The 25,994-nt window shown below is 39.9% G+C and overlaps 1 protein-coding gene across 1 annotated transcript in view; it reads left to right on the top strand.

Moving 5' to 3' along the window:
• Window positions 1-25,994, top strand: part of LOC122802175 (pseudouridine 5'-phosphatase) — a 769,412-nt gene that overhangs the window by 107,732 nt on the left and 635,686 nt on the right. The window contains exon 2 of the mRNA XM_044071846.1: window positions 7,009-7,158. Coding sequence (XP_043927781.1) covers window positions 7,116-7,158 — 43 coding nt within the window. The 5' untranslated portion in view covers window positions 7,009-7,115. The remainder of the gene's footprint in view (window positions 1-7,008; window positions 7,159-25,994) is intronic.

Raw genomic sequence — 25,994 nt, 5'->3', positions numbered from 1 at the left:
CCCAACTTTTCTCGGGTAAAAAATATCCATAATTTACCCTTGTATATTTTATCTTATTTGAACTTGTCAACCAGGGTAGAGCACTGATCCCACTGGACTTATTTCAGTCTGAGCCCAGGGGCCGTCATCTGCACTCTCTCTCATGGAGAAATATATTGGGGAAAGTGCTTTCTTAAAGTATATACGCATGTTTTACATCCTTTTCCTCATACCATATATGCATCCTTTTATTGTGGGCTCCATTTGTTGTTCATTTTCTGTCTCGTATGCAAGCCAGTTAAGACAGGTTCATCCCGTCTCCTTTGACTTTAGTATGGAAGCTACTGTCTCTATTGAAAAACTGAAGTTGGTGCTCACCAAATCCACATTTTATAGTCTGCTAGTGCAAGACCAGTGTGTGTGTGAAGTTCTGTATGAAACCAACGTGCTGGCAGCAGGAATGGCATCGCACCACCTGTCACACATGAATCTACAAAACAAGCACTGGCAAAACATATGCTTAAATACACAAAAACATATTCGGAGGCACTAGGTACCAATCTGAAAAAGAAACAGTGCCCTCCAAAGCAGACAAGCAACCTGCACTCCCAAACACAAGCCAGAAAACACATAATTCACCTCAGCAGTGTGCCTCACAACAGCCCTTAAGACAAAACACCATACCTAACACGCTAGTAATAGGAGACTCTATAGTAAGGCACATGGATGTTCCACTCACCAGGCTGAACAAGGAGAAGGTTACTGTCAGCTGCCTGTCGGGTGCTCGGATCCACCACATAACACAGACACTTAGGTCACTCCAGAACAAGTACAAGTATGACGCTGTCATTGTACATGTTGGTGTGAATGATCTAAGACACTCCCTGGACTACATGAAAAGAGACATTGAGGAGCTCTCTGATCATGTAGCCCAAGCTGATATGACCCTGATCTTGAGTAGCATGCTACCTTCACCTAGAATGATACCACAATACAAAGACAAAATGATCAATTTCAACAATTGGCTAAGCTTCTGGTGTCATTCTAAGGGGATCCAGTGTCTGCCTGCCTGGGATGACATGATAGACAAGCCTCGCTGTTTTGCCAGAGATGTGTTGCACCTGTCACCCCTAGGTTTTCGTATACTGGCCAAGGCTCTTGCCATCCCCATAGTGCCTTTTTTAGGCAAGGCTCAAAGGACAAAACAACCACTGTAACCAGCACAGGTAACCAAAAACTAAGGGTAATGCTACTCAACGCCAGAAGTCTCAACCTCAAAATGCACACACTCGAGGCTTTCCTCAGCATGGAAAAAATCGATGTTTGTGCAGTGACGGAAACCTGGTTCAAGGCTCAAGAGAGCACCCCAGCACTGCCAGGTTCAATTCATATCATACCTTCTGGCCTCAGTTACCGGATCGCAGGACAAAGGGCGGAGGTGTATCCATATTCATCAAGGATACCCATATCTCCAGGTTAGTAGCGCAGCATGATGCCTCAGAGATCACCCATGCGCAGGGTCAGAGTTGCTGGAGCCATGTCAGACTCAAAGCCTGTCACAAGTGGTGTCCCACAGGGCTCAGTCCTGGGTCCACTCTTGTTCGGCATCTACTTTTCTGAAGTACAAGCAAACACAGGAGGGTTATGGCTGACAAAGTTTGCAGATGACTGCAAACTGGGCGCCATAGTCGAAAACACATCTGACACAGATATCCTCCAGAAGGGCCTCACAGAAATGGATAACTGGTGCCAGAGCCATGGCCTGAAGTTAAACGCCAAAAAATGCATAGTCATACCCTTTGGGAAAAACAAGGCTACCCCTAGCTACCATATAGGTGGCAATCCACTGAGCACAGAAAAAGTCATCAGAGATCTGGGGACCCAGGTTGACAGTAGCCTTCGCTTGACACTCATGTTGCTAAAGTAGTTAGGAAAACCTTCTATATCACCCACCTGATCATGAAGGGATTCACATCTAGATCAAGGGAGGTCATCGTCCCCTGTACTCATCACTTATTAGACCTATGATTGAGTACAATGCCCCGCTCGAATGTATCTGACCAGACACCTGCTGCAGCTTGAAAGGCCCCAAAAGTTCCTCACCAAAAGGATAAAGGGTCTCAAAAATATGTCTTATGCTGCCCGACTGAAAGAACTCCAGCTCTATTCAGTCTCATACCGCTTGCTCAGAGGTGACCTGTGCCTGACATATAAGGCCATGTCAAACCCAGATTTGATGAATATGCTTCACCTCAAAAATCTAGATCCCTCAGAACCACAAGGGCGGAGACTTAAACCTTGACACGGTTATAAATAGAACGTGCTGGAGGGACAGATTCATCACCCAGAGACTCCCTATGCTGTGGAACAAAATCCCGGTACATGTGAGGCAGAGCACCTCTCTGGTCTTGTTCAAGAGGAATCTTGACCAATGGATGGGAGATTGCAGATATACCCCAGGGATTACTTCAGCGTCACTGCTTGACAGAGGCACAGCAAAATGATAGGCATAGTTTTTATTCAAACTAAAGGGGTGGCGAAAGCCACATAACTATGGGCTAGGCTTATAAATGCCCTTGGGCAGATAGCCTAGTATGAACCTATGAACCTATGAACCTATGAACTATCAGCAGGCCAAACCACATTTCAAGTCGTAACCGGTTATAGATCACCCACCATGTCCCAAGATGCTCACTCTGCATTCCTTGAGACATTGGAAAATATAAAGGTCCTACCCAACACCATAATCTTGGGTGATTTCAACTACCCTGGTATAGACTGGGAGAACTACCAATGTTCCAACTCCTATGCTCAGTGATTCATAGAATTTATAAATTCAAATGCCCTTGAACAACTAGTATGTTCCCCCACTAGAGGGGACAACATATTGGATTTAATCATCACAAATATGGGCGCCCATTGTACCACACCCATTATCACTCCCTCCTTGGTCAGATCTGACCACAAACTGATAACCCTGGACATCCTCACCCCTCCACCTCCCCCAGTCAAAGAAACCATAGTCAAAAACCTTTCCAAAGCAAACTTCAAGCTACTTGCATCTGAAGTGGAAAGCTTCACTATTCCCTTGCAGAAGGATAATGATATCCTGGATGCGGAATCCTACACCAAGGCACTCTATATGCATCTTCAGGATTGCATGGACCGTGCTATCCCAAATAAAACCAAGACTCCTCCCTCAAGCAAGAAGAAACCAGTCTGGTGGACCCCGGCCATAAGCAAACTTTACAATAAAAGGAGGAGACTTATACAAAAAAAGGCCAAATCTCAAGTAGAAAAATCATCCCTGATCAGCATTAGTAAGAAATTGAGGGCCCTCATCAAGTCAACTAAAGCTAATTTTGAAAAGAAAGTTGCCAGGAATAACCATAAGGCCTTCTATGGCTACGTCAAAAACCTAAATGGCAACTAGTACAAAATGGAACAAAATACACTGACCCTTCTGACATTGCCAACATCTTGGCTGACAGGTTCAGTGCAAATCCCCCCCCCCCACCACCACCACCACCTACAGGGCCTATTACCATTCCAGGGAATTGTGTAAGTCCAATTATTACTGATACGTTGGTTAACAAGGTTCTATCTAAAGCTAAAAACACTGCCTCCATGGGACCAGATGGTGTCCCTGGCTGTGTCATACGCGATCTCCAAAAGGAATTAACCCCGCATCTTAATACTCTGTTCAGTCTCAGCCTCTCCACAGGATATGTGCCCATAGAATGGCACACGGCAACGGTGGTCCTGCTACACAAGGGTGGGGCCACAACTGACCCTGGGAACTACCGACCAATAAGCCTGACCAGTCTGATCTGTAAGGCTATGGAGTGAATCATTATGGAACTCATAAATGGAGAGATTGGGAACCTCCAGTCACTGGACCCCACACAGTTCGGCTTCGTCAAGGGCATATCATGCCTCCTGAACCTGGTGGATTTCTTTGAGACAGTTACTCAGGCTATAGATAAGGGAAAGGAGGTGCACATGGCTTACCTTGACCTTGCTAAAGCATTTGACACCATTCCCCATTCAGGTATTATTGATAAGCTCACCAGCCTGGGCATAAACCCTTATGTCACAAGATGGATCGCAAACTGGCTCTCAGACAGATCCCATAAAGTAAGAGTAGCGGGATCTATGTCCAAATCCAGACCAGTAACGAATGGTGTGTCTCGGGGCTCTGTCCTGTCCTCAGAAGTACAAGCAAGCACGGAAGGGCTGTGGCTGACTAAGTTTGCGGACGACTGCAAACTGGGTGCTATAATAGTGTCCCCGGCCGACATGGAGATCCTCCAGAAGGACCTAAATGAGACTGATGCATGGTGTCAAAGCCATGGTCTCAAGCTAAATGCAAAAAAATGCGTAGTAATCCCCTTTGGAAAAAACAGAATACCCGCAAACTACAACATAGGAGGTAATCCCCTGAAATCTGAAGAAGAAATAAGGGATCTAGGGACCCAAGTAAATAGTCAGCTTTCCTTTTGATAACCATGTTGCCAAAGTGGTTAGAAAATCCTTCTATGTGACCCATCTGATCACGAAAGGGTTCGCATCAAGATCTAAGGATGTAATGGTGCCCCTCTATTCTTCCCTCATCAGACCCATTATTGAGTGCAATGCACCAATTGGAATGTACCTGGCTAGACATCTCCAGCAGCTGGAGAGACCACAGAAGTACCTAACCAAGAGGATTACTGGCCTCAAACAGTTGCCCTATGCAGCACGATTGAAAAAGCTAAGACTGTTCTCTGTTGCATACCGCTTTCTCAGAGGCGATCTCTGTCTAATGTACAGAGCCATGTCCAACCCAGAATTGTTGAACATGCTCCATCTTAGCAAAACCAAATCTACTCGAGCTACACGGTCTAGGGATATAAACCTCAACACAGCAATGAATAGAACATGCTGGAGGGATAGATTCCCTTCGCAGAGACTTCTCTTACTATGGAGCAGGGTCCTGATCTACATAAGACAGAGCCCCTCACTATCACTGTTCAAGAGCAACCTTGATGAGTGGATGGGTAACAGAAAGATCACACCGGGGATCACACCAACAGCGCTACTAGATAGGGGCCAAGGGTACTAGCTGCTAGTACAAGGGTCTATGGAACGACTAAAGGGGCGGTGAATACCGCACAACGTGGCTGGGCTAATATATGCCTTCGAGCAGATAGCCCAGTACCAACCTATGAATCTATAATAGGTAAAGTCTTGCCAGATCCTAATATGTTGCAGTGGTGTTGGCTCAAAAATAATAATTACAGAAGCAGCTCTGTGCATAGAGGGATAAAACCATTATTATGACAAAACAATAAAAAATAGAAGAATTATACTTATATTAAAAACACTTCTAAAGCTAAAAGAAAAAATACACTAATGCTGAGCTACTGTTGAGCTTTCGTTCATATTAGGTAAAAGAACTTCTTCAGAATGCAGTGAATGTAATGGAAACTGCTTAAAATATGAAACACATTCTATTACAGAAGACTGTAAACAATAAAAATATTCCAGAGTGAATTATTTTAACCAGTTAACAATAACTAGATGTTTTAAAAAATGTAATGAACTGACAGAATATAGAGTAATTGCATATCAAATAAAAGTAAAGCTGAATCATGTAACTATATAAAACATACAACAGATGACAATGCAGGGCATATTGTAAATATTACATCAAAGTGGGAGAAGTGGGTGGGGCTGTATTGGTCATAACAACGAAGAGCACACTTTGTATTCATGTGTTCATTAAGCCCCGGGGATGGCTCTGCATTGAGGTGAAGCTGCCATTTCAATATTCTCAACTCAAGATACAAGTCATAGTCTCCAAAGAAGGAATCTATCTGTTCCAAAACAATAAATTAAAATTTAACAAAATGTGAAGATGTAACACTATGTTTGGCAAGTGCATTGTTAAAATTCAAAGCTTTAATGGCCCCTAAATGCTCCTTAACACGATCAGACAGCCTACGAGAAGTTTTCCCAATGTAGAAACTATTACATGAATTGTTATAATGTTTGGAAAAAGTAATAGTGTAGTTGCAATGCAAAAAAGTATATTTATCACCTTTATAAATATTTATCACCTTTATAAATATAAGGGCATATCACACATTTACCACAGCAGTGTATACCTTTAAAAGTGGTGTTGGAACTAAGTGCTTGGCAAAGAAACTGGGAATCTCTAAGTGCATACGGATAGTTCTAGATTTTTTGAAAGTAAAAGATGAAGAGGTCCCTAAAAACAAACCTATTTGAGGAGAATCAGAAATAATATCCCAATTATTAGAAATAATTTCCCTAATGTTAGTCATATCTCTAGAAATAGTAATGGGAAAACTAAGAGATTTATCATCATTAGAAATTTTTATGACTTGAGGTTGAAATCCTAACTGTAGAATGGGTAAGAATTTAGTGTATCTAGCAGAGGCTTCTTCTTCTTCTTTCAACTTTTCCCGGTTAGGGGTCGCCACAGCGGATCACCTGTCTGCTCATGATTGGCAGTGGAGTTTTACAGTGCCAAGTTGCCAGACCGGCGTCCAGCCTTCCACAGAAGGCACACACACACGCACTCACACCTAGGGCCAATTTTAGAGTGTTCAATCCACCTGCAGCATGTCTTTGGGATGTGGGAGGAAACCGGAGCACCCGGAGGAATCCCACGCGACCACAGGGAGGACATGCAGACTCCACACAGATGCACCCCAGCCGAGGATCGAACCGGAGAACCTCTTGCTGTGAGGCGACAATGCTAACCACTGCACCACCGTGGCCGCCCAGTGTACCTAGCTGAGGCTACTTCATCAAAAATACTGTCAACTAAGGGAGGAGGGCAATTTCTAAGATAGAACATGTTTTTCAGCAAGGCAGACTGAATAAAAAACTCTTCATTGTGACTGATTAATCTGGACAAGCGAATAAACTGTCCTTTACCCAAGTTCTTTTTCATATAAAAGGAATGCTGACTCATGAAATCCAGAAAGTTAATTTTGTACTTGTCTTTTCTATGTACAGTAGAAAACAAAGAACCCGAGGAAAGTAACACAGTCTTAGTGTCCAGAAAATGAATAGAATGCCCACAACTAGACATAACAAAATGAAGAAATCCAATACTTTCTTCCATGGCAGAGACAAAAGAGTTTGTCAGGAATACTACCCTTCCAGGTAAAAAAATGTCACCTATGCAACATCTGTACATACTTATGTGTTGAAAACTAGGAATGAGAGACAAGTGATCTAGTTCCCAAGAACTGAGAACTAAATTCGCTAATGCTGGTGCAAGTTTTGAACCCATAGCTTCTCCTTTAATTTGTCTGTAGATTTTGATGTTGAAAAAAGAAGAAATTGCTAGTAAGTACAATGTGAACTAATGTACAAATAGTATATACTCTACTAGTGGGAAATGTTGCATGTTTTAATAGAAAATTTCTAAGAGATTCTAACCCTTCCTTGTGAGTTATGTTAGTATATAATGCCTCAATGTCTAATGTAACAAGCACACAGTTGGATAATTCCTTTTTCTTCTGAAATAATTAATTGAAAAAAGCCCATGACTCTCTGAGATGGAAGGCTGTAGACTGAGCTAATGGGCTAAGAACTGCATCTAAGTATTGGGCTATTTTCTTTTAGTTTTTTTATTAGAGATTATGTGTCTAAACGGCGGATCATGTTTGTCTTTGTGAATTTTAGGAATCCCGAATAGTTTACCCAAACTAGGAGAACTGATGTGTAGTTAATTTCTTCTAAGGAAATGGCATTAATAATCTCAAGTTTTTTGAAGTTTGTCAATGACAGTAAATTGTTTATGTACATCTTTAAATTCAACCTGTTGAAAAAACTCATTACTACGTAAGGTAGATTCAGTTCTGTTAATATATGTGTCTTGTTCCATAAGAACTAGTCCTGTACTATTATCTGCTTGCATAACTCAATGTTTTATCATTAGTAAGGTCATGTAATGCTGCTTTTTCTTTGCTTATAAGATTATGCCATTTATTAGTGTTATTAGAAAGACAGTTTTCTAATCTCTTTCACACACTTTTAAAAGCATTTGTAAGGAATTATGCAGCACATGGTTAAATAAGCTTTTAGGTCGTAAAGTGGTAAACAAAGTATTCGTCGGTTCTTTTAAATCAGTCATCAGATTCATGTATAACATCTTTGTCTTTGTCTTTATTATTGTGTAGCAGTTTGAGATTAGTATATAGATGTAGATCTAATAATAAATCGGGTAAGTCTGCTCTCGGTGAGGGTATGACAGAAAATCCCTTTCGTAGTACTTGTATATGTTCAGTTGAAACAAATGCTGTCAGTCAGGTTAAACACAGCTGCGCTCATCTGTCGATAGTGAAATGATGGTCATCATAAGTACGGAAGTGTTGGATATCATTAGTATTTGCTTGCTGCAAAGTTTTAGAAATGTCAATAGTAGAGAAATACTCGTCATCGTTAGTACTGAAGTGCTGGACATCGTTAGTATTTACTTGTGGAAGTAGCTCCTGGTAACTATTCTCGTGCCTGTTGTCAGAGGTCTGTGTTGTCCACGTCCTCTCCCTCTGCTTTACACTCTTTGTAATCCTTCTCTGTGCATTATATGATTCGTTGGTGACATCTGTGTGGGTAGGGGATAAAAAAGCTTGGTTGGAATCATCAGAATCATTTAATAGGAGAGACAGTATTAGAATCAAGCCTGCCTTGTCTTTGCATTCTTACTTGGGGAGGACTTTGCATAACATCTGTGTTAGCAACACAACCATTGCTATGGTAAGACCTCCTGGAATTTCCATAAGAAACTGGCTTTCTTATAGATTTTAGAAAAGATCTTTTCTGTTTATTAATTGGATATGCCATCTCATTTTTATATTGAAATAAATCCCTCTCGAGTTTTTGTTTTTCTTTAAATCAAAAGGTCAACATGCCTTTTTATGCGCGGAGAGATTCCATTGTAAAAATTTTGGTGGAAATTAAAATCCGCATGTTGAATACTTTCTGCATTAAGTGAATCTGTTAACGTTTTCAGATTATTGAGTTTTACTGTCCACGTTAATAATTTGTAGAGAAGCCAGACTCAGACCGATGACAACCCCACTGGTTAAACTTACTTTGTATTAGAACCAAGATGCTGTCCTCCAAAAAAAAGGAAGCCAATCTGGTGGTCCCCTGCCATAAACAAACTTTACAACAAAAGGAAGAAACTGTTGCAGAAAAGAGGAAAATCCCAGGATGCAAAAAACTCCCTTACCAGCCTCAGTAAGAAGCTGAGATTCCTCATAAAGTCCTCCAAAGCTAGTTATGAAAACAAAATTGCCAAAGATTCCATAGACAACCACAAGGCATTCTATAACTATGTCAAGAATCTAAATGGCAATGCTCAGATCTGCTCTGAGCTACAACAGAATGGCATTAAATATACTGATTCCAAGGATATTCCCTGGAAGATCAGTGCATTGCCAACTTCACCCCCCTCTCACCCCCTAAACGGCCCATCTCAATACCGGAAGATTGCCAAATTCCAGTAATAACGACCAAACAGGTAAAAAATACACTCTCCAAAGCTAAGAATACAGCATCCATGGGACCAGATGACATCCCGGGCTGTGTATTACATGAACTACAGAATGAACTGGCACCTCACCTAAGTGTCATGTTTAATCATAGCCTCACCTCAGGCTTCATGCCCAGTGAGTGGCGCACAGCTACAGTTATCCCACTCAAGGGGATCCACCTTGGATCCCGAACTACTGCCCCATCAGTCTGACGAGCCTGATCTGCAAGGCCATGGAACGTATTATCATGGAACTTATAAACAAAGACATTGGCAACCTTCAAACACTGGACCCCACCCAGTTTGGGTTTGTGAAGGTCTGATCTTGTCTCCTGAACCTGATTGACTTCTTCGAATCAGTCTCCAGAGCCATGGACGAGGGTAATGCTGTCCACACACCCTATCTGAACCTCACCAAGGCCTTTTACACCATCCCCTACTCTGGAATCATAGACTTAACTAAGCTGGGCATTAATCCCTACTTGGGGTTCAGTCCTGGGACCACTCTTGCTTGGCATCTACTTCTCTGAAGTACAGGCCAACACTAAGGACTCTTTAGCAAAGTTTGCAGATGACTGCAAACTGGGAGCCATTATTGAATCCCCAAATGATGTGGATACTCTACAAAAGGGCCTTACAGAAACAGATGCATGGTGCCAGAGCCATGGGCACAAGCTCAGTGCCAAGAAATGTATAGCTATCCCCTTTGGGAAAAAAACATAGGTGGCAGTACACTAAACACCGAAAGTGTGATAGGAGACTTAGGGACACAGGTGGACAGTGGTCTCACCTTCGATAACCACATTGTCACGACAGTCAGGAAATCCTTCTATGTGGCACATATCATCACTAAGGACTTTTCATCCAGAAAAAAGGAGGTCATTGTCCCACTGTACTCATTCCTCATTAGAAGCATTATAGAATTCAATGCCCCGTTTGGTATGTGCCTCTCAAGACATCTGTAACAACTGGAAAGGCCGCAGAAATACCTCACTAAAAGAATCACAGGCCTAAAGCAGATGCCCTGCGCTGACCACCTTAAAAAAACTCCAGCTATACTCTTGTCGCATATCGTCTACTCAGAGGCGATCTCTGCTTAACATACAAGGCCATGTCAAACCCAGAGCTGTTGGACATGCTACACTTAAAGAAATCCCAAATCCACAGAGCCACATTCTCCAGGGATCTAAATCTTATCACAATAAACAAAACATGCTGGAGGGATAGGTTCCTGACCCAGAGACTCCCCAGACTCCGGAATAGACTTCCCATAGATGTCAAGCAGAGCTCCTCTTTGGCTCTCTTCAAAATGAACCTTGATGACTGGATGGGAGAAAGTAAATTCACCCCGGGGATCACGTCAGTCAGCCTGCTAGACAGGGGTCCAGGAAAGTAAATAGTGTGGGAAGAAATATCCAGGGAATTGTTATGGCTAGGCTTGTATAGGCCCTAGGGCTAATAGCCTAGTACCAACCTATGAACTACCGATCCATCCAGACCCAATCCTAAGACTGCTTCAAAAAGGTCCCTCCCTAAGGACCCAGCCACCGACCTACACCTAACCAGCCTACTCCTCAGTCACAGCAACTGCTCAGAATGGCAGAAGACTTGATGGCTCTTATTAGGGGAAGGCAGCCCCATCCTCCCACCCCAGCCAAAAGAAAAAGGGATGCCTCCCCTGAGGCTCTCCCTGACCAGGAATCAGAAGAATCTGTCCTTGAGGAGTCCGACGTGGAAGACCATCCCTTACCAGCATTTGAGAACTCTGATGCTGATGACCCCATTCCATCCACCTCCCCCTGAGGGCCTTTCTTTTGGGGAAACCATAAATTCCCTAAGAGAACACTTTCAGTGGGAGGCCCAAGATTACCCTCGGTCTAAGAAGAGACTGAGAGAGTTCCTTGACCTGCCCCAGCATAAACCTCTGGCTATTCCACCTATCCTGGATGTAGTGGAGGATGTTTTTCTAGAATCTGCCCTTTCACCAGATTCTCTCCCCCAGCACCCAGAAAACCAGACAGATACTACAGAATGCAGGACACCCACTAATATCTTTTCAAGAACCCTACTGCAGACACTCCTAGCCCTAAGGGAGCTAAGACACGCTAATCTAGAAATCCCATTCCAGCTGACAAAGCAGAGCTTTAGACAGAATAGGTTCATAGGTTAGTTCTAGGTTGTCGGCCCTAGGGCCTATACAAGCCTAGCCAAACAATTCCCCAGATATCATTTCCCACAATATTTACTTCCCTGGACTCCTGTTTAGCAGGGCGAATGACGTGATACCCGGGGTGACTTTTCTATCTCCTATCCAATCATCAAGGTTCCTTTTGAAAAGGGCCAAGGGAGGTGCTGTGCTGGACATGTATGGGCAGTCTATTCCAGAGTATGGGGAGTCTCTGGGTCAGGAACCTATCCCTCCAGCATGTTTTGTTAATTGTGATGACGAGGTTTAGATCCCTGGAGCATGTGGTTCTGAGGGACTGGAATTTCTTTAAGTGGAGCATGTCCAACAGCTCAGTGTTTGATATGGCCTTGTATATTAAGCAGAGATTGCCTCTGAGTAAACGATGTGCCACAGAGTATAGCTGGAGTTTTTTTTTAGACGGTCAGCATAGGGCATTTGCTTTAGGCCTGTGATTCTTTTAGTGAGGTATTTCTGCAGCCTTTCCAGCTGTTGCAGATGTCTTGTGAGGTACATACCAAATGGGGCGTTGAATTCTATAATGGATCTAATGAGGGATAGGTACAGTGGGACAATGACCTATTTTTTTTTTTTTTTTTTTTTTCTGGATGAAAAGCCCTTAATGACGAGGTGTGCCACATAGAAGGATTTCCTGACTGTTGTGGCGATGTGGTTATCGAAGGTGAGACCACTGTCCACCTGTGTCCCAAGGTCTCTCATCACACTTTCGGTATTTAGTGTACTGCCACCTATGTGGTAATTCATGGGTATATGGTTTTTCCCAAAGGGGATAAATATACATTTCTTGGTATTAAGATTGAGCCCATGGCTCTGGCACCAAGCATCTGTTTCTGTAAGGCCCTTTTGTAGAATATCCACATCATTTGGGGATTCAATAACGGCTCCCAGTTTGCAGTCATCTCCTAACTTTGTTAGCCAGAGTCCCTTAGTGTTGGCCTGTACTTCAGAGAAGTAGATGCCAAACAAGAGCGGTCCCAGGACTGAACCCAGAGGTACTCCACTTTTCACTTGTCTGGAGATGAATTTGGAGTCTGCTACTTTAACAGTGTGGGTTCCGTCAGTAAGCCAGTTGGCAAACCATCGAGTGATGTAGGGATTTATGCCCAGCTTAGTACATTTATTTATGATTCCAGAGTGAAGGATGGTGTCGAAGGCCTTGGCGAGGTCCAGATAGGCTGTGTGGACCACCTTACCTCATCCACAGCTCTGGAGATTGATTTGAAGAAGTCAATCAGGTTCAGGAGACAAGATCGGACCTTCACAAACCCAAACTGGGTGGGGTCCAGTGTTTGAAGGTTGCCAATGTTTTTGTTTATAAGTTACATGATAATGCTTTCCATGCCCTTGCACCTCCCACTCTAATATCACCCACCCCATCCAACCACTACCTTTCTTTCCAATCCACTAACTACCTTGATTCTAGTAAGCTCAGGTGCTCATAAACCTAGTACTTATTATACAGCAGAAACTTCTTATTGTAACATTTGTTAATGTCTTTTATGTACTTCACAAATGAAGAACATAGTACATCAGTAGACAACTAGAATCTTTATCTGTAAATATGTTGTAAGTAATTGCTATGTTAAATTGTTAATCGCTATGTAATCCAATGTAACTACTGTCTGTTTATTTTAACTGTGGAGCTTTTCTCCTCGGGCCTCCGCTGAAAATGGACCTACGTCCAGTCTGACACTCCGGTCAACAAATATAAATAAATAAAATAAATGCCCTTGCAGATTAGGCTCGTCAGACTGATGGGACGGTAGTTCCCGGGATCGAAGGTGGATCCCCCCTTGTGGAGTGGGATAACTGTAGCTGTGCGCCACTCAGTGGGCACAAAGCCTGAGGTGAGGCAATGGTTAAACATAACACTTAGGTGAGGTGCCAGTTCATTTTGTAGTTCATGTAGTACACAGCCCGGGATGTCATCTGGTCCCATGGATGCTGTATTCTTAGCTTTGGAGAGTGTGGTTTCTACCTGTGTGGCCGTGATTACCGGAACTTGGCAGTCTTTTGGTATTAAGATGGGCCCTTTAGGGGGTGGGAGGGGGGTGAAGTTGGCACTAAATCAATCTGCAAGGATATTTGCAATATACTTGGGGTCACTATATTTAATGCCGTTCTGCTGTAGCTCAGAGCAGATCTGAGGATTGCCATTTAGATTCTTGAAATAACTATAGAATGCCTTGTGGTTGTCTTTGAAATCTCTGGCAATTTTATTTTCGTAACTAGCTTTGGAGGATTTTGTGAGGGATTTCAGCTTCTTACTGAGGCTGGTAAGGGAGTTTTTTGCATCCTGGGATTTTCCTCTTTTCTGAAAAAGTTTCTTCCTTCTGTTGTATAGTTTATTTATCGCAGGGGACCACCAGATTGGCTTTGGCATGATTCATGCATGGGTGGATGTGCTCATACAGTGCCTTAGTGTAGGATTCAGCAGTCGAACTTTCAGCTCCCGTCTGCATGGGTGCCATGAAGTTTGTCACTTCTGACTTAAGTAGCATGAAGTTGGCTTTGGATAAGTTTTATTATGGAGGTTTCCTTACTGGGGGGTGGGGGTGGGATGTGGATGTCAAGGGTGATTTGCTTAAGGTTAGACCTGACCAATGAGGGGGTGACCACTGGTATGGAGCATCTATCTCCCATGTTGGTAATGACCAGGTCTGTGATACTGGAGCCTCTGGTGGGACAATGGATTAGTTGATCCAGGGCAATGGAATTTATGAATTCCAAGAACCGTTTGGTAAAGGTTTTGGAACCCAAGCAGTTTTCCCAGTTAATGGCAGGGTAGTTGAAATCACCCAGTATTAGGGTGTTTGGTTGTATCTTAATATTTTCCAGTATATTTAGAAAGGTGTAGTGAGAATCTTGTGCCATGGTGGGGGCTTTAAACTTGACCCTTCAAATTCTGACAACATTCTAACTGTACTTGTGTTCTCTGGTAGATGTCTGTCTGTATCTGCAACTGATGCATCATTATCAATTAGTACATCATTCCACAATTCCTTTCCTGTAAACAAGGTAATATGCAACTCGCCATTTATCTGTACTTTAAACGGTGTCAGATAAATTAACTGGTTTGGTGCTGGACTGCTACACACTTTATAGATATGTTGAAAAATCATTTTCTGTACAACTGGTAACAATGTTGCCTTGAACTATGATATGCATTTCTTCTTTATTTTTCTCTGACGTCTGTATGCCATTTACACTGGTGTTAGCTTTATCAGACTGATCTGCCTCTGCAGAATTAACCATCAGTCTTTGCACTCCGATTAATCTTGGCACTCTGATCCCCTCTCAGTGCAATATTTGCACTGGCTCCTAAAAACAACAAACTAGAATGTATTACATTCTGAATATTATTTGCATTTGATAGAACATTAACTTGAGACATTGAAAATACGTGTACTGGCCTAAAAACTGCATGTCATATACACAATGGCTGTATTTACGTCCAGCTGATCAGTAATTGCAATACTGCAGTTAATTGTACATTCTGAAATACATGTGCTGTAGCATTTAAACTGATTCCAGAAGACTGTAAACAAGAAATTGTTATAATCTACATGCTGATATCAGAAGCTGAAAAATATTATTTCTGTAAACACCAATTCATACTGCAAATCATAAGGAAGTCTTTCCGTAATCTTACTGAACAGCTTTTTTCTGCTCCTTTACCTTTTTGTGTGTGCAAATATTTGAAATTCCTGAACTGATAACCTTTAAATTTAAATGAGCATTTCTGGAAATAATTTTTTAGAATGCTTTACCCAGTTTTTAACTATGAACCACATATTTACTGTTGCTTTTTCTGTAGAAGTCTTTAAAATGTTTTTACATTTAATGTCTGACATAGCTGTAAAATTTACATTTACTGATGCTTTTACTGTAGAAGTCATAAAACTGTTCTGACATTTACTGTCTGATTTAGTTCGAAAGTTCACTGTAAGAAAATGAATGCTCACATAAGGAAAGTTGAAAGGATATTGAATCAGTGGCCAGTCATCTCACAACTTCTTAAAACCCACTCTTGTAAGGATTCCTTTGCCTTGTCAGCATCAAACTGGTATCTTGAAGATCTGTCGTCATCTTTGGAGATTCTGTTTTCTGACACTTTACTGTATATTTTTACTGAAGCATTGTCCTTAAGGAACACTGCTACTGTTTAAATTACACGTAGTCTGTGTGCTCATGAACAACTGTGGATTTGCATGGTTGCTATGTGTATTGGGACTCACTTTGTGTCAAAATTATCCCCCCAGTCATTTTGGGAATAATTGTCTTTATTTTGATTACCTGCAGCTGAACTGTACAATTGCCAAATATCTCAGCTTCTTCTTTATGTGCAAAATCTTCTTGTACCTTTTAGAGGAAAAGTCTTTAACTCATTGGAGGTTTGATAATGGTGGTTGATTATGCAGTAGCAGCATACAGTGGGGGTAGTTATAATCCAATAAGATCTGAGCAAGTCTTGTATTGCTGAAACTGTCTCAAATAACTGTGTTGATGATCTGAACCAAGCAGTAGCTAACTGAATATTCAGACTTCTGTAGCTCTGAGGAATGAATTATACTGTCCTTTCATAACTTTGAACTTAGAATTGTTACTTTGCCCTGTAATGGCAGAATTAAGACAAACTGCACTGTTTTCTGTATTTCTTGATTTCTTCACTGATTTATGAATATCTGAACTGCTGGACATTTGAACTAACTTCTATACTCAGTCTTCTGAGTATCTGAACCAACTTCTGTTTTGAACGTATTTCTCATAATACTAAACACTTGTAAATTTTCTAAAAGTTCTACATGCCTCCTTATCCTTGGTTCCCAAGCCTTCTACCATCTACATAAGATATAATTGCAGGTACCTGTCTCTTCTCTCTCTTTTTTTTTTTTTTTTCCTTTTGTAATAAAATGTTCCACACATTCTGTTAACACATCTCTTCCTTATCAGCGCTTTGGCCTGAAAGTTATTTTACTAAGCACATTTGTATCCTTCAGTGAAGTATCCCTTTCTGTTGAAACTTCTTGTAAAATATAAAATAAAGATAATGGCCTGCTTTTTAATACAGTTGCATTTCTGGACCTATGCAAAAAGCATACCGTATTTATTAATATAAGATTTATTCTGGCAAAACTCTGTTTATGTGAGCCCTTCTCTTACAGAAAGCTTCATCCTTCTCTTACAGAAAGCTTGTGTTAGGTTGTTGAGAATGTGTCCTCATCCATCATTCTGATTCAGTATGGCCAGTTTGAACAATACAAGAGCCCATATTTGCTGAGGAGCAGTAAAGTGCAGTTATGGTTTGCAGGAGCAAATGATTGTTGGATATGAAGGTTTTAGCTTTCTTGTTTGGATATCTGCTGCATGCCTTAGTGGTTCACTTCTGTAAGAAGAGATCCATCTTCAGTAACCCATAGGACTTGCTCTGCATTTATTATGAGTGCTTGACTGATGAAATATTCCCAGGCTTCTACTCACCCTCATTCCTATGCAATAAACATCCTTTTCACTCATATTCTTACTTGCCATGTAAAATAATAGATCTAGAGGGAAATGGACCAAGCCTGCCTTCAAGGAAAACACTGATATTATGTGAAAGCTGTGGGAGTAAGTGTGATTTTTGCTTTTTTTTTGCATTTATTTATCACCATGAATGCATTCCCTGTGTCATTATGTAGTGACATTTATCATTTCTCATTCCCTGATTGCCAGGCCTCCTATCTGCCTTAAATACTTGTCGCATCTTCTCCTCTATTTCGATAATGTACCTGCAACAGACCTATCCCATCTACAAATGGTTACTTTGGATGCCTCTGCTGCCTTTTTACACATCGTGATACCTAAAGATATTTGTTTTGTGTGGGATTTAGTGACATAACTAAAAATGCAAAGAACCTAGAATCCTTCTTTCTTGCACAAAACTTAGCCATTTTTCAAACAAGAGCACCATACCCTTCATTCCTATTCTTTTTATAGCTATAACTCCCAAAAATAAACCCATTAAGGAGTCTTCCTCTCCCTACAGGAATTTCCTGCCCTCCCAGTCCTGCATGAAAGCTTTACATCACCAGGACACCCTTGTTCTAACTTCTTATTGCAGGTTCTGTTAATATAGAAGAGGACATGATTAAGCTGTTTTATTTGTGGAGCCTTACCTTCTCTGCCTGTTCTGACTGTACGTTTGTAAGTTTCCTGCCTCTATTACTTTTGACTACCGGTTGCTGTAAGTTTTTTTCCATAAAGATTTAAAGGCTGTAGTCCTATCCACACTGTTTCCTGGCAACAGAATAATATTCTGCTTTTCCGGCGGGGAAAGCTTTTTTCACTTTACCTGTTTTCTAATGCCCACTTTTAAAACCACAATGTAAGCAATATCACTTGTCCATACTCCACTTCTGACAGAATATCAGTCTTCATAAAATCCTATATCAATAGTGCCAGCAGTCTGGATGCCTCCACTGGTAGCTACCCAGCACTAGCTTTTCTGGCATCTAGTCCACTGGCATCAGTGGCTGCCATACTGGCATTCCCAGTCTTGATTATTTAGGTGCTGGTAACTCTGTTTTTGGGTTTCTGATGTCAGCCTATTAGTTCTTGGTAGCTTAAGCTCCTTTTAGTCCACATCCCAAAATCTTGTTAAGACCTGCAGTCCAGCCTATAGTTTTTCCGGAATCCCCATTAACAGGCTGGTATGTTCAGCAGTAGGTTGCTACTCGCCTATCATTTTCCCCTTTGTAGCTCTTTCTGGTGGTTCCAGTTCCCAGGAAGCCAGAAGAGTCTTTGGAGACTGAAATGTTACCCAACATTTTAAAATATGATTTTGCAAATCTCACTCTCCTACAGATGATTTGTGGGGTTAAGGAGCTGTTTCAGATAATGAAGCAGTTTGAGAGTTGGGCATCCTAGCCTATATATGTATTCCACAGAAAAAAAGAAACTGCAAAAAGCATGCATATTTTCCCCACAGATCTCCTTGGTGATCCTTTCTCTGGTGGATAATTTTGCAGAATGCAAGAGAAATTGCAAGAGATAAACCTGTTACCACTGTCCCTCTAATAAGGTGGCTAGGATTTTCCTGCCCCCAAGAGAGTGCTCAATTTCTGCTGATACTCCCAAATCTGATTTTTACCATATTAACAGCCATGCTGCAAAGTTCCCCCACTACAATGAGACACTTTGTCCATCCCTGATAAAGAATCCTAGGATTCTCACAGATTTGGGACATGCACACTTTTTTATGACTGTCATGTTCTCATAGTTCCTAGAGTGCCTCATGCACATGTCCTGTTTTTAAAGGAACATAAGAACTGACCAACAGCATGCTACAGAAGAGTTGCTGAACTGTGTGTTTGCCACAATCAAGCCATTTCCTAAAAGACAGAAGTATAGAATGTCCTCGTCTTATTTATTCCTGTTGCCCAACCTATGTGGCTCCAGGCAGTTCTCATATTCTGTCTGTCCCAATATAAGCATTCTTGTCCCTGTTATCAACACTAACTTCAATTTGTCCTGTACATAAAGCACTGCAGAGGTGTGGCACAATAGCATTCCCTATTGTGAAAACAGCAGACTGCCTTCACTTTCTTTTTATTTGAGGAAAAATGAAAAAAATAAATCCTTTTAAAATTATAAGTGACAGTAATAAACTGTCCAAAACTTAAGATGTTAATTTTTCTTCTATAAAAGTACCAAACAAAATAAACTGGAACAGACTTAGTCAGTGCAATAACTTTGCTTTTATTTATGATAAGTGCATTTGTTTACCGGCTGGGCTTCACTGAAAAGTAGATCCAATGAAGACTTACTGTTATTTATTTAGTTTTAAACAGTTTATTTTATTTTATTTTATTTTACATTTGTTAACCGGGATAGTCCGACTGGATACATGTCCATTTACAGCGGAGGCCCGGGGAGAAAAGCTCCAAGCAAGACAATATGAGACATTTACAGAAATAACAAAAGATAAACATTTAAAGCAAGGTGAGGTTAGTCATTACATGATATGTAAATAATAGCTTAAATTTAGTTAGTTTACTTAACAATTATACATGATGACAGCAAATTATTATAATAAGGAGTACTCAGATAACCAGGATAAGGAGTAGTATATTCAGAGAGATAGCTAGCCAGGGTTAAAGCAATGGCAGGTAATATCAGACCCCAGGTAGCCTTTTAGTTTAGTTTTAAATTGGTTTAAAGAGGGGAGAGAGGTAATATCAGGAGGGAGTTTGTTCCAAGTTTTCCCTGCGGAGTTGGTAAGGAGAGAGTCACCAGCTGCGTTATTGGTTTTACTTGTTTGTATAAGGAGACGACTGAATGACCTCAGTGGTCGAGGGTTATTGCAAGGGGAGATCAATTTTTTGAGTGAGGGAGGGTATTCAGGGTTATATAAAATTTTGTGGGTCAGTACTAGTAGGTTATAAGAAATTAGTTTCGGTAGCTCAAGCCAGTTAAGCTGGGTTAAGTTGGTACAGTGGTGGGTTCTATATGGTAACCCAGTAACAAACCTAGCAATGTGATTATAACAGATAGTGAGCTTGTTCATAATCGTTTTATTAATATTGTGAAGTAAGGGGGATGAGTACAGTAGGGTAGAGAGGAGATGGGTTTGGGCAATGGCAGATTTAGCTTGGGGGGTCAAGAAGCTTTTTATTCTATATAGCGAACCTAGTTTCTTATTGATTGATTTAATCATTAGGTTTACATGAGTATCAAATTTTAGGTTGTTATCTATAGTTACCCCTAATAATTTTGTCGAGGGGTCCGGAGAGATTATTGTCCCGTCCTTTGCTTGGATTGTAAAGTTGAGGGGGCTTGACCTTTGTGTCGGTGAAAACAGTAACATTTTTGTTTTTTTTGGATTAAGTATCAGGCGACTAGAGAGCCAGTTTTCTACTTTGCTGAAAGTAGTTTGGGTTAAAGATTGTAACTATATAGGGGATGTTCCAGAGCAAATCAGCGTGGAATCATCTGCATATTGAATGCAACTAGCATTTGATACAACTGTGTGCAGGTCATTGATGAAGATTGAGAATAATAGTGGTCCTAGGATGGATCCTTGTGGGACTCCTAGAGTATTGGGTTGAAAGTTAGAAAGTTTGGTCTGCCATAAAACTGCTTGTTTTCTACCATTTAAGTAGGATCTAAACCATTGAATAGCAGTAGTGTCCAGACCAAATGAATGCAATGTATCAATTAGTAATTTATGGTCCACCATATCAAAGGCTTTGGACAGATCCAAGAATAATGCTGAGGAGATATTATTGTTATTACGATAGGTATTTATGGTATTGGAGAAGACAAGAAGGGCTGAGGTAGTGCTATGGAGAGGTCGGAAACCATGCTGAGTGTCAGCTAATAGTTGATTGTCAAGTAAGTGTTGCATAAGCTGTTTCTGCACGCATTTTTCCATTATTTTGCTAGGGGGGACAGTATGGATATGGGCCTGTAGTTCGAGAGGTCTGTGGAAGTGCCACCTTTATGGAGAGGAATTACATAGGATACCTTCCAGATATCAGGGATTTTAGCCTCTGTTAGGGTCCGATTAATGAGTATTGACACAGGGTAGGCAATGGCTTCAGCTGATTTTGCAAGTATTCAGCTGGAAGTTGATCAGCTGAGAGTGAGGTAGGTTTTAGTTTTTTGATTAATTTACAGATGAAAGAAGTTGCTACAGGCTGAAAGGTAAATTGGGGAATGTTTTTATAGGTGGGAGTATCAAGGCTTTGAGAGTTAAGTGGCAGTTGATTAGACAGGGTTTGGATTGTCTCAGTGAAGAAGCAATTGAAACTATTTGAGATCATGTCCGATGGTTTATCTATGAGTGAAGCAGGGACAGGGGTAGTGGAGCGTCCTGGGTGTAGAAGATTATTTAACCCGGCCCAGAACTTTTGTGGACAGTTTGTATGCTCAGTTTGCAGTTTCCAATAGTATTGTCTTTTGTCAAGTAAGATTAGTCTTTTGGTTTCATTCCTAAGTTGTCTATATTTAATCTGATCAGCTGGTAGTTTATTGCTTCGCCATACCGACCATGTTTTATTTCTAAGATTAATTTTCTGCCTGGTCTCTTTGGAGAGCCACGGGACATCTCCTGTCTTAGTCTTCCTAGACCGAATAGGAGCATGAAAATTAAGAATTTCCAGGAATTTTTTGTTGAAATACTGCACTGCTTCATCTAGGGGTAAATATTTTAGTATCATCCAGTTGCAAGAGTTTAATTCTAGTTGAAATCTAGTAAGGTCAAATTTTTTTTTATTTCTAATTAATCTTAGTGTGGAATGTTTTGGGATGGCTATTTTGTGCTTAATAATGTAGGTAAGGTGGTGGTCACTTAGGCTATCAGGGAGAGAACCAGATGTATATTGGTTAGGATCACTATTGATAAGCACCCAATCAAGTATACTCTCTTTTTGGTTAGATTTGTTTATCCTAGTAGGCGTGTTAACGATTTGCGTGAAGGAGTGTAGGTTTATATGAGTGGAGGGGGCTTGAGGGGAACAGAAAGCCCAGTCTATATTAAAGTCCCCAAGGACTATGGTTTCCTGAGGGAAGTGACTTGATAACCAGTGTAAGGTAGCTTCAAGAGTATCTACGTTCTTACCTGGGGGAATATACACACAGATAATATAGATGAATTTAGTAATATTGATTTGAAGCCTAGAAATAAGGATCTCAGCATTGTTAATCTGAGGTGGTTGATTGACATCGATAGAAACGGTTAGATCGGATTTATAGAGTATGGCAACCCCTCCTCCTTTTCTAGAGATTCGGTCTTTCCTATAAATATTATACCCAGGGATAAGTATTTCATTGTCCATAGTGGATGGTTTAAGCCATGTTTCAGTTAGGCACAGGATCTCTGGGGAGAGGTCAGCTATAACTGCATGAAGTTCATGTACCTTATTGTTAATACTTCTAATGTTCAGATGGCAGGTAAGAAGTGAGTTAGTAGGGCTGCCGTAATGGGATTGTTTTTGAGGTCCGTGAAGAGAGGGGATTGTTGGATAATATTGGCAGGACCAGGGTTAGGGTGTATGTCCCCATGTCTAAGTAGATTTAGTCTTAATTTGGAGATAAGCTTTAGGAATTTATTTACAATTTTATAGGTATGCTTCTGTTTAAGGTTGATATTTATTGAGGTATGAGGGTATGGAAGCATGGAGCAAGAAGTAGTGTCCACCCATGTACCCTGAGTGTGATAAAAGTTCAGGAGATTAATTTCTGGAGTGTTGGTCTCAGCCCTGGAAGCTGAGATCCCTAAACAAGTTTGGGTTTCATATAAGGTTGTAAGATAGGAGGTTATGGTTGGCCATTTATTAACTTGTTTATTAACTAAGTGGTTATTTATTACTAGTTGGTGACAATCTGTTGACATCCAACTCTAATTGTCTAGACTGTTCTGCTGTTCACTGACATTTGTGTTTAGAACTATTTGGCTTATTACCAAGAGTGAAATATAAGCAGGGAGTTCCCAGTCTGATAATACCCACTGGTAGCTGTTTGCTATCACTAGCCAGAATAGAAGGCGCTAGTGTTGGAGAATATTTCTAGCCTTTCACTGGAAATTGTGTGTGTGTGTGTGTGTGTGTGTGTGTGTGTGTGTGTGTGTGTGTGTGTGTGTGTGTGTGTGTGTGTGTGTGTGAGAGACAGAGCGATACCTCTCAACCTGCAAACATTAAACGTAGGAACAAAGGTCCTGAAAGTAGAAACATCCAGCCAAAAATGTGGACATTTAATTAGCATAAAATCTGAATAGCAAATAGCACATAACATTTCCTTCCTCCAGTAGGAATGTTAGATACTGCTTAGAAAGGCAGAGTGACAAAAATGATAAAAAAAATAATATAAGCATGGTATCCGGGACAGAACATTTTCAAATATTTATCAGTGGAATTCCCTATTACACCTTCAATTTTTGGGATTCCAAAAATTCACAAGGATATACACCACCCCCCACTCAGACCCATAGTGTCAGCTAAAGGTTCAAAAACTGAAGCACTAGCAGCCTATATAGATTTTAAATGCAAAGAAGTTTTGAAAAGTACAATGCATATTCTTAGAGACTCTTGGCACTGCTTAGAATTGGTCAGAGAATTTTCAAAAAATTTTTTTAAATCCAATTTTTTTATGGCTACAATTGATGTTGTCAACCTTTTTTCCGTCGTTCCCCATGACAAGGGGATGGAAATGTTTGAAGATTGTCTTAATAAATACAACAGATCTAATTTCTCTGACAATCGTTAAGTTACCAGTATGCTTGAATTAGTCTTAGAAAACAATTTTGTATATTTTAACAGTAATTATTACATACAGAAGAAAGGTGTTGCTATGGGGGCAAGATGTGCCCCCATTTATGCCAATTTAGTTTTGGCACAATGGGAATCTGAGTGTATTTTTACTAGTATGTTTTGGAAGAAGATTTTATTGTATTTGCATTATTTGGACGATATTTTAATTTTTGGGGGGGGGGATCTAAGGAGGAGTTAAATGATTTTATCATTTTTTTAGGAAAATCCACCGATTTTTTAAAATTTACTAGTCACATTGTTGACAATCATGTGGAATTCTTGGACATTAAACTCACTGTTATCAACAACAAAATTGAATCAACACTATTTAGGAAGAAAACATATTCCAACTCGTTTCTACACTTCGACAGCTGTCATCCATTTCATCAAAAAAAGAATTTGGTCAAAGGCCAGATGGTCAGACTGTCTAGACTAGTTAGTGACAATCAAGTGTTTAAACACGAGTTGGATTTACTTATGAATATGTTCTTTGACAGAGGATTTAGTATTAAATATTAGTAAGGAGGTGACATCTATGAGGTTGACTAAATTTAAACCTATTATTAATTATGAAATATTTGAAGGAACCACCTCGCACGTTTCCACTACTAGGAATGATACATTTATAATTCCATTCAATAACAGAACCCAAGAGATTGTTAACTGTGTCCAAGAATTATGGACTAATATTGTAGATACAAATGTGGAACTTTCTGGCATTTTAGGAACGGTACCTAAAATTACATTTAGTAAAGGCAAAAATTTGAAAAATATTTTTGAAAATAATCATAACAGTGAACAACTGAGACATTCTAAGATGAGTAAATGTGGGTCATGTCACGTATGTAGATTTATTCATGATGGTCCCTACATTTCTATGCACAATTATGGGAAAACCTTGAAATGCCCTGGTCACTGTAATTGCAATACCAGTATGGTTGTTTATGCCGCAACATGCACTGCATGTGAAGCATTTTATATAGGGAAAACTATTAGAAAACTTAAAACACATGTCATAGAGCATTTAAGTGATATTAAAAGACACATATCCACTAACACGTTATTCAACCATACGACAACTTGTAACAATTTTAAAAGATTTTTGTTTTTTTGTTATTGACAAGGTACCATTCAACAAACATAAAGGTGGAGATGATAAAACATTGTTAGAAGCAAAAGAATGTTTATGGCAACTCAGGCTCAATGCCTGTAGATGGCCAGGTCTTAATGAACAAATAGCTATTTCTAGCATATTAAAATTGAGATCACAATTTATATGAATTTAGTCTTATAATTAAACTTTCTTGCTTTTTGATTTAATGTTATGTCTATGCTAGTTTTGATTAATGTCAGTATTTAAATAATTAGACTTTATTTTTTGTAATATAATTTTTACAATTATTTAATATTTGTATTTTAACCTATGGTCACATTTAATATTACTATTTATATTTACTATCAATAGGTATATGCATATGTATATGCATCATTACTTATATTACAAATTGTTATTATATTCTCATATACATATATAATTATCTATATATTACATATTAGATTATTTGTATTTAATCATATTTATTTATTTTTTTATTTATCTTATGATATTGAACTAATATAATAATTACAGATATTTATTAATTGTATTTTATTTTATTTACACACTACCTTTCAGAGTTTAACTCAGAACATTCAACATTTTACATTTTACATTTTATACTTTACGTTTTATATTTAACATACATTTATATTTACATTACTGAGTATTTTTAAATATCATATTCACATTTATAGATGGTTTTTAACATATATTAGTGGTTATAATAATGTTTGTCTACACAAGTCTTGTTCAAACAATCATGAATTGTTCATTTTACCTTTAAGACTATGAATCATGACCTTTTAATTATGGTTAATTGACTGATTGAATGTTAATTGAATTTTGAAAGCAGTATATAAG

The sequence above is a fragment of the Protopterus annectens genome, chromosome 5.part0, assembly GCF_019279795.1.
Source record: "Protopterus annectens isolate FY-2018-M chromosome 5.part0, PAN1.0, whole genome shotgun sequence".
In the NCBI taxonomy this organism is placed as follows: Eukaryota; Metazoa; Chordata; order Ceratodontiformes; family Protopteridae; genus Protopterus; species Protopterus annectens.
This window is presented reverse-complemented; position numbering and strand designations above follow the sequence as displayed.